The 16,456-nt window shown below is 46.2% G+C and overlaps 1 protein-coding gene across 1 annotated transcript in view; it reads left to right on the forward strand.

Annotated features, from left to right (window-relative positions):
- Positions 1-892: 892 nt before the first annotated feature.
- RELL1 (RELT like 1) overlaps positions 893-16,456 on the forward strand; it is a 62,885-nt gene continuing 47,321 nt past the window's right edge. The window contains exon 1 of the mRNA XM_049108709.1: positions 893-1,103. Within this exon, the coding sequence (XP_048964666.1) occupies positions 1,016-1,103 (88 nt within the window). The 5' untranslated portion in view covers positions 893-1,015. The remainder of the gene's footprint in view (positions 1,104-16,456) is intronic.

Below are 16,456 nucleotides of genomic sequence, written 5' to 3' on the forward strand. Positions count from 1 at the left end.
AAGTGCAACGTGAGCACACACACACACACACACACACACACACACAAAAGCAGTTTGTTCCTGCGGGTATGTAGAGTTTTGTTTCCCATAAGGAGCAGCTTAAGGGAAAGCGGAGATAGGAAGAAATTTAAACGATTTGCCTTTTCTATTTTCAAACGGTGGAAGTTCACGTACAGAGCAGGGCCCGTCTCTGCACCGGCCACGGAGGGCAAGGCCAGCGAAGACCGAAGCTCGTGCCCACTCCGACGAGGGTCAAGTCAGGCCACCTGGAGCTTCCTGTCCCGCTCGCCCTCTTCCCCACCCTCCGCCCGCTAGCTCCCGGAGCCGGCAGGAGGAGCCGCGGACACCCCGCCTCCTCGCCCGGCTCCCGCGCAAACCCCGCGGCTGCGCCCAAGCCTGACTCCGGACCCCCGCGGGCGCGGCGGCAAGGGGCGGGGCCAGGCAGGTGGGCGTGGCCGGGCCCGCTCGGTGGGCGTGGCCGGTGGGCGTGGCCGTGGCGGGATCCGCGCGGCAGAAGCGGCGGTCGAATTTAGAAAGGAAGCGGGCGCCGCGGAGAGGGGCGGGGCCAGACAGGTGGGCGTGGCCGGAGGGCGGGGCCGTGGCCGGATCCGCGCGGCAGAAGCGGCGGTCGAATTTAGAAAGGAAGCGGGCGCCGCGAGAAGGGGCGGGGCCAGGCAGGTGGGCGTGGCCGGAGGGCGGGGCCGTGGCCGGATCCGCGCGGCAGAAGCGGCGGTCGAATTTAGAAAGGAAGCGGACGCCGCGAGAAGGGGCGGGGCCAGGCAGGTGGGCGGGGCGTGGGCGGGGCCTCGGGGCTCGCTGCCCGGCGGGCGGAGCCGGGGGGTTGGCGGGGCGGGGCGGGGCGGGGCGGGGCGGGAGAGGAGGGTCCCGGACGCGCTGGGCTCCCGGCGCGCGGGGGCCGAGCCTCGCTACTCGGTCGGCCGCCGGCTCTCGAGTCGCACTGCCTGCCGGAGCCCGGGCCGCGGCGCCCCGCGGAGGAGGGCGAAGGAAGGCGGCCATGGCCCCGTGGGAGCTCTCGGGGTCCGCGGTCCTGGCCGCCGCTGTCTTCGTGGGAGGCACCGCGAGTTCGCCGCTGGTGGCCCCGGGTGAGTGTCCCGGGGGGCCCGGGCGCCGGGAGGCGGCCTCGCTGCGCGCTGAGCTGCCCTCGCCCGGGCACGGCGCGGGATCCCGACGCGGAGCCCCGGGCTGGCGGGGCCGGCGGGGCCGGCGGGGCTGGCGGCCCCTTCCCGCTCGCCTCGCCCGGGCCCGCTGCTCCGAGGACCGGCCCCCGTCGCCGCCCCGCGGCTGTCGGGGGTGCAGGCGCCCGGCCTGCCTGGGATCCCGCGGCGCTTCCCGCCGGCCGAGCCCTCGGAGGCCCCGCGAGCCGCAGATGGGCTCCAGCGCCCGGGTGCGCCGTCCTGCCCCCCACCCCCACCGTTTAATTTTTCTTATGTTTTCAGACCTTGGGGACTTCCATTTCTTTCCGTTCCAAGTTTTCATGAATTTCAGCGGCTGATGGATTCTTACAACAGGTTGGGGGGTTCAGATGTCCTCCCCACATGTCCTGGATAAATCAGCCTTGGAAAAAAAGGGAAGGCGCATTTGTAAACTTTTTTTTTTTCTCTTCTTCTTCTTTGAGTCAATTCCTGTCACCACAAAAGGAACCTTCTGTGGTCAGAGCAGGAAGCCACCAGCAGAGACCATAAAGTGCTGTCCTCAATGACGAATTTGGAGCAGGAGCTTTTTAATTGAAACCTACGAGGCGGTGTAACTTTTACGGAAGTCCAGTCTCACACTCTTGTTTCTATGGCCCTAGACCCCAGGGATTCCTTGCCACCGTCTCCCCTCCTAATTGCCACTTGACGGCACTAGTTTAAAAAAAAAAATAATAAACGTATGCCTTCTTGGCCAATTGGGGTTACCGCAGCCTGGAGTCTTACGTCAGCAAGCTCTTCCAAGCTCGAGCAGCTCCTCTTCCACGTCCAGATAATAATAAGCATCTGGAAGCCTTCCAACCGGGACTGTCTCCTCCATAACAACACATATATCTGCTCTTTACTCCTGAGAAGATAACGATCGCTTACAATTCTTAAACCGGCTTATCACTTTGGCTTTCACTATTTCATAGAAGACAGAACATGTTAGGAAGGGAGCAGGATGGAGAGTGTCTCCTGAGCCTTTATTAGCAGACCCGTATTTCCTTCAGTCATCCCTCCTGGGGAAATGGCAGCGAGTGACATGTATTATTGGGTGGGAAATTTTGGTTTTCACCCTGTGTTTCAGTGCACAATCAGGTTCAAATTGGACACAGGGTTGTAGACAGTACTTGAAGAGCTAGAGTCAGTTGCCCCAGAACTTGAATAGCTTCACCTGAGTCAGATTGTTAAAAATTCAGCACGGCATGCGGCATGCCTGTAATCAGCCATCAGCAGGGGACATCCATTCCTGGGGTAAGTTTGTGTTTCGATGGATCGCTGAGCAACACTCAGCTCTCAGGCCTGAAATGTGATGAAGAAAGTTCTCATCTAATTGCATAGCAACGTTTTTTTGATGAAAGTTGAACAAGGGGTAGTGGAAAGGGAGGTGGGCAGAGGGTTGGGGTGACTGGGTGATGGGCACTGAGGGGGGCACTTGGCAGGATGAGCACTGGGTGTTATGCTATATGTTGGCAAATCGAACTCCAATAAAAAAAATTTTTTTTAAAAGTTTACCATTTAAGAAGAACAAAGTATCTAAAAAGGAAAGAGTACAGAGTACAAATGTGCCAGTGCAACTTGAGGCCTGTATGAAGAAAAGATGTCCTGACCAGCTAGCATCTGATCCTCTTGGGATCTACGACAGTATTAATGTTTGCAGGGAATGTTTTAGGAAGGTCGGGGGAAAGAGATAGGCAGCCACTCCGAGTGCTTGCTTTATGCCAAGCTTTGAGTTGGGCACTTCATATGCTTTTTGTACACTTATTTCTTAGAGCCCCATAAAGTTCTTATTTACGGGGAGGCAGCTGAGGCCCAGAGCAATTAAATAATTGGTTGAGTTATGTAGCTAATGGATCAGTCAGCATTTAATTGGAGAAGCAGAACCACTAGGAGGTGTGTGTGTGTGCACGCGCGCGCGTGTGTGCACACACACCCATGCCCGTGTGTATGCATCTTTATATGTATCTTCAATAACTTCACTTGCTTGATTCTAAAGTTCATTCTCTCTACTGTACCCCACTTCTCCCCAGAGAGAAAAATAGAGCAGAAATCATCCTCAGCAGTCTTGTTGAGATTCTAAGATAGGGAGTGTAGGACATCCTGAAATTGTAAGCATGTGGTTAACAGAAGTTGGGAAGCAGAGAAAAGGACAGATAACTTCACAGTGGGTAGTGACAATGTCTCTTTTTCTTCCTGCCTCCTAGGAGAATCTCATTAAACTTTTGTCTCTTAGAAGCAGCATTCGAAACTGTATACCACAAGCACCAGAAGGGATGATTTTCCACATCTTGGCTTATTTATGGCCTTAAGGTCTCTGGTTACTCAACCTTTGTGCTTATTAGTTTCTCTACCAGACAATGGGCCCAGCCTTCTAGAAAGGAGTGGGTGGAAAAGGTTTGGAGGCTGATGGAGAGGGAAAGGCCCTATGGCTTTGTGGGCTTCCATCCAGCCTCCTAACTCCTCCGCTGATGCTAAGGATAAGCTTTATTAAATTCTGGGTTCTCCTTTGGTCAGGTAGCTACCAAGCTGTACAGCCACATAATAACATTGTCAGTGGACAGAATGTTTTGAGCAAGCATCCTCAGAGCCTAGGCTTCCATGCCCAAATCTAATTTAAAGAGGAAATGAAAAATTTGAAAAGTGCCTGCCATTCCCTTCTCCTCCCTTTTCCCTCAAAGAAATTAATCAAACAGATGATTTGGGAGTTTCAGTAGTTGAATTCAAATGAGACAGGCCAAAGCCCCAGGCAATTGAAACAAAAATTTCATTGTTACTTTTAAAGAATTTGGCTCTGATGTTGAAGTTTACTTACATGCCAAGACAAAAGAGAAATTATTTAAAACTGACAAAAAATGATTTAAATTGTCATTGGTTAAAACTGTTATGGTGAGTGGTTTCTAATTATTTTAGGGCACTTCAGTAATTAGTATAGATTTGATGGGCTCCTGATAGCAGGTAGGATAAGGAGTCTGGTGTGCCAACAAGGACTAAAGTTGGAATTTGGAATTGGTTCATTGTAGATACTTCAGTCTTTTTTTGGAGGAAGGAATATAGCATTTGTTATACCTGTTTGGAGGCAGGCTCTGGTCGAAGTACTCAGATCATTTAATTCTTCAGCACCTGGTCAGCTGTGTAGTTTTATTCCTGTATTTGTAGATAAGAAAACCGAGTATCTGAGAAGTTAACTTGAAAAAGTCACTCAAATATATAAGTTGGATTTTGACCTTGAGTCAGATCTGTTCACTTCTGAAGCTTATTCTCATCATCAGTAAATCATTTTGGTTTGGTTTCTAGTGAATAAAATTTCTTTTTATTCAAAGATACTTCTAAAGAATCACCAAGTAATAGGGTAATGGCAAGATAGAGGGGAAATAGCACCAAACTCTAAGACACCCTTGGACTAGAAGTCAGGGAGAGCCCCTGACACTTTGGGGAGTGTGCCACACTCCCCAAAGTGTGGCTCTCTATGCCTCCATTTTCTTACCTGTAAGATGGGTATGTGCCAGTTCCTGTCTTTGCCTTACTGGCTGCCAGTGAGGATCAAATGAGCTGTTGTCTCTGAAAGGTCTTTGCAAAGTGGCATATTGTCTTATCCTTTGAACTGTTTCTGGATTTCTTCCCCATAGTGTCTATTAGGCTGGACTTAAAATGTTAGTCAAATTGTATAGTAAGTGTAGACCACATGTACTATAAGGTCATCATTCTGTAGATGGTGGTGGTTTTGCAAAGACAGGTTCATTGTATGTTGGTACATTTATAAAAGCCCAGAGCGACACCTCAGATTCATGAATTTACTGCCATTGACTGGGAGTTATGAAGACAGGACTTCTTTCTCCATTTCCTTTCAGCTAAGATACAGTGCTCTTGATCCTTTTGGAAAATTCTCCCAAAGATTTAAAGATTTAAAGGGGAGACAGTCACCCTTTGGTCTCATTACTCCAAGGCACTTGCTGCTGTTAGTGTATTTCCTTCTTGTTTTATGATTTTTGCTTGGATAGGATCATGATGCAAATACAATTTTGTGTCCTGCGTTTTTCACTTAATATTATATGTGAGGTCTCTCCATTTCCCTACCTACTCAAGAAATGGCTGCATCATATTTTGTTATATGGATTCACTGGTTTTTACCTCATTGTGCCCCCGTTTTAGATTTCAGTTGTTGCTAATTATTGTTATTATTTTTCAAAGATTTTATTTACTTACTCATGAGAGGCACAGAGAGAGGCAGAGACATAGGCAGCGGGAGAAGCAGGCCTCCCTGAGGGGAGCCTGATGTGGGATTCGATCCCAGGACCCCGGGATCATGACCTGAGCCAAAGGCAGATGCTCAACCACTGAGCCACCCAGGTGCCCCTGTTGTTAAGTATTTTTAAATGAATTTTAATTTTCAAATGAATTGGTTTTATTTTTAAATTAAAAAAATGTTTATTTGAGAGAGACAGGGAAAGAGCCAGCATGAGCAGGGGGAGGGGCAGAGGGAGAGGGAGAAGCAGACTTCCCACTGAGCAGGGAACCTGACATGAGGCTGGATCCCAGGACCCTGAGGATCTTGACCTGAGCTCAAGGCAGATGCTTAAGTGACTGAGTCACCCAGGTGCCCCTCAGATGAATTTCTTCAGTGAATATCTGTGTGTAAAGCTTTGTCTAGATGCTGGTGACATCTTTGGAAAATGAGTTATTGGAAAGGCAATGTTGGGATCAAAGGTATTCATGGTTTTGAAGCCACTGATGACCCCAGTATCGGTGATCTGAAGGTTGGCCCAGTTTACTTTTCACAGCAGTGGTTGAAGGATTCACTTTTCACACTGTTGGCATTTTCTCTGAAAAACACATTTGCTAATTTGTAAGGCAGAATGGTACTTTGATTGTTTTAATTTGTATGTCTTTGATTTGAGTACTGGTAGGTTGACTGTGTTTTCTAGTACCTGAGCCATTTGCATGCCTGTAATCCTTTTTGGACAATTCCGGAGCCTGAAAAGCTCTGAACACCAGAAGCTTTTTGAGGCTTTTTGCATACCCCTTTGGTGGTAAAACCTAACCTGAACTGATATGAGACTCTAGGGTATGTATTCATCTCACTTAGTTTGAATATTGCTAAATTTTGCTGCAATAATCTCAAGGCATTTGATTTCTGAGCGTTATGTAATGTGTGCTAAATGCATTGTGTTACCTTTCTAGAATCACAAAAGTCTGAATTTCGAGGCACATCTGACCTCCAGGTTTTCAGATAAAGGATTATGGTCCTGCATTTCCTCTTCCATGACTCATTTGTTCTGGTCTGTGGGCAGCCAAATGTAAAACTGCTTAAAATAGTAAAATATCCTATGGAGAAAAGTAACTCCTCAACTGAGTGGCACTTCACAAAGAGGAGCACTATTTTGGTAGCCTAGTATGGAATCTACTAAATCTACTAAAATAAAGATATCTGGGCAAAGCTGAGGTTTTGTTTCTTCTAGGTGGCTATGAGGATGGGTGTCCACTATAATGGCAACTTTATGGAGAAGTTGGGCTCAGTTTCTCCTCTGCTTTCCTCTGCCCAGGAGGTCTTTTTAGGGGGCCGAAAAGGTAGATAGAAAGTGGCAGATCCCCCAGGCAAACCGAGTTTCTGTGCCCTCTGGTGCCAGTCATCTCACCTTGAGAATCCATTTGCCAAGCCCTGTTTCTGTTGCTCCCTCTCCTCCAAACTCCAAGGCCTCCACTTTCTTGTCTTTGCTCATTCCAGGCTTCTAAACGGCTAGCAGCTCTCCCCTCCCATCATTCTGTTTGCATACTCCTGTGCATATGCATTTTGTTAAAAGATTTTATGTATTTATTCATGAGAGACACACAGAGAGAGGCAGAGACACAGGCAGAGGGAGAAGCAGGCTCCATGCAGGGAGCCCGACATGGGACTCAATCCCAGGACCCTGGGATCATGCCCTGAGCCAAAGGCAGATGCTCAACCACTGAGTCTGTCAACCACTGAGCCACCCAGGCATCTCTGCACATGTGCATCCTGACCACTAAATAAAATGCCATTGTTCGAAGGGAAAAAAATCTTTGAACCACTTTCCTCATCTGAATTAGGGAGAAAATACAGCGAGTTGCTTCATGGGATTGCTATGACAATTACATGAGCTAAAACATGAGAGTGCAGGGCACAGTGTTTGGCACATAGTAAGTACCAAAAAAGTATATTATTATTATTTTGTCCTAAAGCAAATCCTAACCTGCCGTAACAATCTGGTGGGACAGAGTTCCAAACTGCTCCAGAATTTTCCTTTCAGGTTCTCTGCTACTGCCTGAGGCATCGCCTCTCTCATCTAGCTTCCCAGCCCTGGCTGAGGCTGGTGGTTTAAAGGCAGGGGTGTACACGTTGGGGAAGCAATGTGGGGCAGTGCCTGAGGCCCCCACCCTGGGAAGGAGGCTTGGCAGGGAGTCCTCTTGGGATGCAGGGGATCTGTGGGGGCTGAGCCATTAGCTACCAAAATTAGGCAAGGAAGGAGAGAAAAACAGAAGGCAGCAAATTATTGGCTTTATAAGGGTCGAGTGTGACACTTTCTTTTGGAAGAGTTCTAGAAGGTACATCAATTATCTGGTTATCTCCAGCCAGTAGGTCCAAAAATACAGTCACAAAATTTTGACAGTGTTCTTCTGGGATTTGATGTAATTCTCCTCCTGATATACTTGGTGATTATTCAGGGTTGGACTACTCATTGTTCCTCTTCTCACTGCTGACTGGTGAAGTAGACTCCTGTCGAAGTAGAATCTTATGATGAGTGTGATTTTTTTTTATTTTTTTAATTTTTAATTTTATTTATTTATTTTTTTATGATGAGTGTGATTTAATAAGAAATGTTATTAGTCTTTGCCCCCAGTTCCTGGCACAAAGCTCTCAAACCCTCCCAAGTTCCCAAGTGGCTGGAAGGTCCTTTGTCATTCATGAGGCGCTCCCTTGGAGCAGATGCCCCTGAGGTGACTCAAGGTGGTACCCCAGGGAGCCCCAGGAGGGGGCTGGGCCTCTGAAAGGCCGCATAATGATGACAGGGTTGGAACTTTTACTCTCACCCCTCAACCTCTGGGAAGGGGAAGAGTTTGGGGGGAGAGCTTCTGATGAAATGCTTTAAAAAACTTTTGGACAAGATGTGACAAGCTTCTGCATTGGTGGAGGCCGGAGGCGTGTGGAGAGTAGCGCACCTGGGGAGCATGGCAGCTCCACGCCCCTGCCCCATACCTTACCGTATGCACCTCTCCTAGCTGGTTGTTCTGGAGTTCTAGCTTTCGTAATAAGCCAGTGGTCCAGTAAGTCAAGTGTTTCTCTCAGTGTTCTGAGGCGCTTTAGCATATTCATCGCACCCAAGCTGTGGTGGAGGGGGGCAGGGTTGTGGGAACCTCTGGTTGATAGGGGTCCGAAGCACAGGGTGACAACCTGGACTCGGAATTGGCATCCAGGGTGGGGGGTGGGGCAGTCTCGTAGGACTGAGTCCTTAACCTGTGGGACCTGATGCTGTCTCCAGGTAAATAGCCTCACAATAAAATTATTGCTTGGTGGTGCTGGGAAAAACGCATATTGGAATGAGGAAGTAGAATCCTGTAGCATTAGGGCCTGAAGGGACCTGGACCATTGCCCCAAAGCATATTTAGTAGTTGAGGACACTAAGTTGGCCCAGCTGGGACTTAAGCAGGTTCCTTTGCTCAGTCTAGGGCTCTCCCCGTTGGCTTAAAGCTGGCTCTCCATTGAAGTGGCTCCAGTTTGCTGCTTCTGATAAGGCTCGTTGGTCCACATTTGCCCTTGGTCCTCATGCTGGTTTCCCAGCCTTCTGGATCTGGATGAGCAGGACTTGAGAAGCATGACTTTGGCTACCTGACTTATGGAGCCATTGTGTTGTTTTTTTAGCCATATAACCTTAGAGTGAGAGGGGACTTTAGTGGTCTTCTTGCAATTAACCCCCTCTCTTTGCAGATGGGGAAACCGAGCCCCGAGAAGTTCAGTGGCCTGTCAGGAATAGCATTAGCCTGCAGTTCCTGGAGGAGCAGACTATTAGGTTTGGTGAGGGGAGGGACCTGTCTATGTGTCTTGGTCACTGTCCACGGCTAAGATCCAAGCACAGGACCTAGCACAGAGCAGACACATAAATGCTAGAAGGAAGGAAGCCAGAGTTGGAATCCAGGTATTCTGACTCCGCTTTTTGTTTACAATAAAGTGAAGGGTTAGGCTTTCCAATATTCACCCACAAATGTTAGCTATAGTCCCTTCTCGAATTAATAAGAGGCTGTTTTGTCTGCCAGCTTCTGTGGGCCATATTGTTCCCAAAGCCTGAGGTGGAAAACTCTGGTCATTGAGAAAAAAAAGCATGATAATAAAAGTAAGCAAGTGCTGCTTCATCAGGTAAGTATGGGAGGACATTGATATGTTTGGAAGTGTTAGTGAAAATTTTCAAAGCGAAAGTTTTCAAAACCCAAATCCACTCCTGAAACTGTTTTCAGAGGCGAACTGAATTCAGTTGTGTTTCTACAACCAGGACGTCAAATGCATCTATTAATGTGTGTATATCAAGTTCTATAATACTTTAGATCTTTCCTTTAGACCCTTGTTTCACGGGTTGGTTCTTCGGTATAATGATTAGTCCAGCAAATGTTAGTTAGTAAGGTGCCTTACTGTGTGCAAGGCACTGGGGATGAAGTAATGTGAATAATCAGACTCAGCCTGTGACTTTATGGAACTAGCAGGTTATCCGGAAGATGATCCAACAGGCCTTAATGATAAAGTGTCTTTAGTATGTATAGCACCTGGCCCAAGTGCCTAACCTGGGGCTGGGAGTGGGATGAAGACTCTAGTACAGGTTGAACAAGAATGTCTGGAGGGAATGAAGTTTAAGTTGATACCTGTAAAAAATGTTGGCATTAGCGAGGTGTAGAGAACTCAGATATTTCACTGCTCGATCAGATTCCTGCAGCCTCTCTGAGGAGCAGGCTGCTGTATCTCAGGAAACAGATTTACTGAGGAATCAGCAAGATGAAGAGAAGTGAAATGTTTCACTCATGCCACGGATGAGGGGAAGCCACAGCTAGATGGATGTTCCTTGTTCTCAAATGTTCTTTATTATTATGTGAAATTGCGTGTACTGCATGCTCAGTATCACAGGTAAAAGGAAGGTTGTATATTTAATTTTTTTTCCTTTTTCATAGTAGGTCCATCTACTCAAAGAGAAAACGAAGGTATCATAAATCGAATGTAGATTCTGCTTTTTTAGTGGAAAATGAGCTGTTTTCCAAGGAATTCTTTAGGAATCATCTTTTTGCCTTGAGAGTAAATCTTTGAGTGGAGTAACTCAATTTACATGTCATTAGGTTTATAAATGAATTTTTAAAAAGATTTTATTTATTTATTCATGAGAGACACACAGAGAGAGAGAGAGAGAGAGAGGCAGAGACACAGGCAGAAGGAGAAGCAGGCTCCATGCAGGGAGCCCGACGGAGGGACTCGATCCCGGGTCTCCAGGATCACGCCCTGGGCTGAAGGCAGCACTAAACTGTTGGACCATCCGGGCTGCCCTATAAATGAATTTTTAAAAGTTTTGTCATGAGGGAAAAATTGACTTCAGTTTCCTAAAAAGACACAAATTAGACAATTATGCCATTACCCTTGTTAACTGGCCAGATGAGCTTAGCTGAGTGGTTGAAGATTTATAAACTGCCTCTGCATGAAATGTCATGTGATAGGTAGAATTAAAAAAAAAAAAAACAAAACCAAACAAAAAATCCTTTTCAATATTGGTAACATGCCTTCCTCCCCCGTGCATATGTACAAACATAACGTGGTTCTCTGAGATTCCTGTAAGGGGTGGAAGCTTCGAGAATTCACTGGGCTTTCTGTCTCACGATATAACTTGGGAACGCTAATTTTCAAATGTTCTAACAGCCCTTCATAGCTGGAAGTCTCCAACACAATCATGTGAATTATCTACACTATAAAAACAGCAGCCCGGAATTTCCTGGCATTGGTGAAGGGGCAGATGGCTAATGAACAGGCATTCCTTCATTTTTCTTCGCAAGTTTGTGCTATAGGCTTGTAGAGCCTTAATTCCTTTGCTGTTTCCTTCATTCTTTCCAACCTCCTCCTCCTCTATTAAAGGCAAAACACAAAACAAGCATGGATACAAAAAAAAAAAAAAGAGGCCTTGAGGATTGCTGGAAGCTAGGTGAGAGAGCCAGGAAGTGGGATTCTGAGGGTAAAATCTATTTCGCAGGCAGGATTTCCGAGTTAGTATCTTTGCAGGTGAGACCTGTGGATATGCCCTGTAAGCATTGTGGGCTTCACTAAGAAACAAAGGGCCTTCTTTGAGATACCATGAAGTGTTGTGTAGGTAAGTAAAAAAAAAAAAAAAAAAAAAAAAAAAAAAATTCCAAGAAAACCCACAAGCTTGGTTTCTGTCCTCCACAAACTTGTGATTCAGAAGGGAAAGATAAGCTCTGAATACAAATCATTGTGGAATAATGGAGAATGAGTTTGGTACCATCCAAAGGGCTGTGTGGGATCACAGAAGAGGGACTTGCCTTCTGATAAGAGTGGTGGAAAGGACTTCACCATGCCTAAAGCCTGGCGTTGTAAGTGGACCCAAAGGGAGTGGAGGGGTGACAGGCCCAGCAAAAGGAACAGCCTGTATGAAGGTGTAGAGGTAGGACAGGAGAAGTCAGTGCAGACGTGGTATAAACAGAGAGTTCCTCAGTGAAAATCACTGAGGGGAGACTGAGGCCAGTTTGTGGAGCTCCAGAAACTATACACTTTATTGTGTAGGCAATGGGGGACTTGGGGTGTGGTGTAGTGGATGACAGTGGGACCCCAGGCACTGGGATGGGTTGGCAGGGCCCCAGATGCTGAGCTCAGGAAAGTCCTGAGTTTGAGTACTTCAGCAAGGCAGTTGATAATTGCTCTTCCTTCTTCTTGTTTCTAAATTGCTGCTTTGGAGATAGAGAGAGACAGAGATAGAGAGATAGGGGGTGGGAGGGGAGGACTGGGGGGGCATCTCTGTTCTTCATCTCAGAATTGTTTGGCATATAAAATGAATAATATAGTCCTTTGTAAGTGATAGAAATATGACACATGGCGTAGAGGTTTAATATAACACATATGACACAGAGAGGAATAGTTTTTTTGAGGTTTAAGGACCGATGGGAAGCTGGAATCATGAAATAAGTGCAGTGTGCAGCCTGCTGGTGTGAGGGCCACGAAGTGTTCATTGGTGCTGAAAGCTAGCTCATTGCCTAGTTGTCTTACGTTAGAGTAAATCCTCCAAAGTTGTACAAGTCAGCTTGACTCCTGAATCCTTCATCGTCAAGCATTTGTTTTCAGAAGACCGTTGTGCATTTCTGTCTTTCCCCCTGTTGTTGGCCAGGTTCTCATTGTTTTCGCTTCTCTCCTGGTCAGGAGGGCAGTGCTGGCCATCAGTGTCTATAGAGCAGTGTCTTTAAATAAAACATGCAGCTCAGCACTGGGGTGATTTCTCAAATCCTGCTTGGCTGAGGGCTTCATCCCCCTGCCATTTCTGGCAAGTGTGTTTCTCTTCTGTCCCTTGATTTTATTTATTTATTTATTTATTTATTTATTTACAATGATGAGACCAAGTTGATTTTGGGAGAGGAAAATAATCTGCTTGAAAGTACGAGGATACATTAGGTACCTCCATATGACGGAGATGGTAGAGGTGGTGTGACTCAGTTCCTGGGGGGGGAGTGGCAAAGGGGAAGACAAGAGAATTCTTTTGCTTGAACCATATGATAAAATAGTTGATCTTTTCCATGCTGTTCAGTGCTGTGTCTTGATATGTAAGTGAGCAAAGACTCCAGACTTTGAGTCAGTGTGGAATAATAAAACATATATGTGTTTGTTCTTAGTTCTTGGCACAGACCTCCTAAAACCCTTGGAATTTTTGGAGAGAGAGGAGTATCTTTTGGTATTCATAATGGACCCTTTATTTTCCTTGAGTTTATGCTCATGACTGACTAGTGGGCCCCTAGGTAGCTTCGGGATGGGGGCTGTTTGCGAGAGGAGCCAACAGCAGGATTGGAGGGTTGAAACTTTGAGTCCCATCCTCCAATCTTAGGAAAGGAAGGGGGACTGATGAATGAGTTCATCGATGGCCAGTGACTTAATCGATCATGCTTAATGCGAGAAACTTCCATAAAAACTCTGAACTTACAGATGTGCTGGGAGGGTGGTATGTCCAGAGAAACCCCCTGCCCGCCATACTTTGCCCTATGCAGCCCTTCCTTTTTGGCCATTCTTGAGTGCTGTCCTTTGTAGTGAAACTGTGATCCTAAGCATCAGAGTTCTCCTGAGTGCTCTAACTTATTTCAGCCAGTTGTCGATCCTGAGAATCCCTGACTTTGTAGTTGGTTAGCCTGGGGACACCATTTGCAGCTGGTGGCTGAAGTGGAGGTGGTCTTGTGGGACCGAGCCCTGAGACCTGTGGGGTTGGCACTAGCCCCAGGAATAGGGAGTCAGAACTGAATTGAATTGTAGGACACCCAGTTGGTGAAGGATAATTGACAGTTGGAAAATGAAACAGTCAAGTCTTTCCTGTTTGGAAAAACCAACTAATAATATTAAAACATTGTTCCTGGAGGAATCTTTTTGAAACGATGGTGGGTTATTATTTAGATAAGGACTCAAAAGGCATTAAAATAAATATAGTGGGAAAGAAAAGAAATGATCAGGCCAGTGCCTTCTTGTTCATGTACTTAACATTGTGTTTTATAGTATAATAAAGTAGAAGTTATACCACTGTGTGGTTTTCTTTGACCCTTCTGTCCTGGTATAACCCAAAGATATATTTTTTAAAGCTATTATTTATTCATTTGAGAGAGAAAGAGAAAGAGAGAGAGCATGAGTAAGGAGTAGAGGTGAGAGGGAGAAGCTGACTCCCCGCTTTGTCAGTCCCAGGACCCTGGGATCATGACTTAAGCCCAAGGCAGATGCTCAACCATCTGAGGCACCCAGGCGCCCCAACCCAAAGATTTCATCACATTGTTTCTGCCCCCAATCAGTGGAAATATCTATTATGTAAATATTAGTGATTACACTTGTAAATAGTTCCTTAGTAAGTAAGGGATTTCCAGGATTATGGTTTACCTCTACAGCATTAATATTACTATTAAGTGGAACCATAGGAAATCACCAATCTGAGTATTTTGACCTACAGTGACAATAGTTTCCTATGGTTCAACCTAAGAGTAATGCAAGTTTCTTACTGACTTTTTATCTGCAGTTTTAAGAAAAACAACTGTTGTGATTACCAGCAGGGCATTTTAGAAAATGCAAGAAGTAGAAAAAGAAAAAAGGTACTTCCAAGTTCTACCAACAAAATATACAAAACACTAAAAAGAAAATGAAGATAACTTAAAATCCTACCACACTAGTGTAAACATTTTGCCATCTTTTTCTTCAATAAAACTGGGATCATATTGGCTCAAAATCCTGCTTTGTGTTTATTTTTTTTGCTTAACATTTTTCATTTACAACTGTTATAATTTTAGACAAAGGGATATGACATATCTGATCCCTTCACAGGGATCGTTTCTATTGTTTTAGAAGTCAAAGGGAGGTTTAGGATTTCCGAGTAATCAACAATTATAACAGTTAAATATAGGTCGGGATGGCTTTTTGATTTTGCTTTTTATAAATAGTAGCAGGGGGGCACCTGAGAGGCTCAATGGTTGAGCATATGCCTTTGGCTCAGGTCGGAATCCTGGGGTCCTGGGGTTGAGTCCTACATGGGGCTCCCCATGGGGAGCTTGCTTCTCCCTCTGCCTCTCTCTGGCTCTCACGAATAAATAAAATCTTTTTAAAAAAATGGTAGGATTGGGACGCCTGGGTGGCTCAGTGGTTAAGTGCCTGCCTTTGGCTCAGGGCGTGATCCTGGAGTCCCAGGATCAAGTCTCACATCGGGGTCCCTGCATGGAGCCTGCTTGTCTCTCCGCCTATGTCTCTGCCTCTCCCTCCCTCTCTCTCTCTGTCTCTCTCTCTTTCTCTGTCTCTCATGAATAAATAATAAAATAAAAATCTTAAAAAAAATGGTAGGATTTTTAAAAATTTGTGCTTGATACCAAAAAATAGATAGATTAACTTAAAGAACGTAACTTTAACACATTTTCATTCTCAATGATAGTCTCGCTAGGAAAAACCATTGTGTAATTCTAGGTTAACTATCGAATTAGATGAGTTAATGATGACTCATAGATTTTCTACCTAAGACTCCAACCCAACTAGAGATGAGCTGTGGGTAGTCCCGTTTTGTGGAACTTTACTGAACCTCAGAACTGTTACCTCACATTTCAGAGGCTGTAGAGCACAGAGTATGATGCTCTGGAGCCCAGACGCCTGGATCAAAATCTCACCTCAGCTACTTGCCAGCGGTGTGACCTGATGCAAGTTACCTGACGTCTCTGTGCTCTAGTTTTCATACCTGCAAAGTGGAGTGGAAACAAATACAAACCTGCTTCACAGGGTTATTGTAAGGGTTAAATGAGTTCATACCTGTCAGGTACTGGGCATGGTATTTATACAAAGGATGCATCAATATGTGACTATTATTATTATTTTGAAAGATTTTATTTATTTATTCATGAGAGACACACACAGAGAGAGAGAGAGAGAGAGAGAGAGAGAGGAGGCAGAGACACAGGCAGAGGGAAAAGTAGGCTCCATGCCGGGAGCCTGATGTGGGATCCGATCCCAGGACTCCAGGATCACGCCCTGGGCCAAAGGCAGGCACTAAACCACTGAGCCACCCAGGGATCCCCAATATGTGACTATTATTAATTGTATTTTACTCTGGGTCTAACCCTTGGGGCTGGTTTTCAGAGTTCTTACTGGAGTTTTGTGCTAAGTGACCTTCACATTGTGTCTTCCCCTTAAGCCCACCTTTTGTCTTGGGTCTTCCTAATTACTTCTGGTTATGCGTCCCCCCCTTTGCCTTTCCCAGAGTGATCTTGTTTTGTCTCCTAGCCCGCACCCCCCTTTGCTTTGCTCTTTCTCCCACCGCCCCAGCGGGTCGGCTGCACACCGGAGGACCTCGTCCGGGTCGTGACCTGGGTGCTCCCCATTTGCTCATCTCGCCTTCCCGGTGCCCGTGTTCCCAGGAGGCAGGCCACGTGCCTGTCCCGCAGGAGCCCTGCCTGCCCAAGTGTGACTAATGGGAAAATCCTGTGTTGAGGACTTTTGTGGCTCTCTGTTTAATCATGCTCCTCTTCCTGTTCCTGGAAGGAGGGGGATTGCGGGGCCC

Source organism: Canis lupus, chromosome 3, assembly GCF_003254725.2.
Source record: "Canis lupus dingo isolate Sandy chromosome 3, ASM325472v2, whole genome shotgun sequence".
Lineage (NCBI taxonomy): Eukaryota > Metazoa > Chordata > Mammalia > Carnivora > Canidae > Canis > Canis lupus.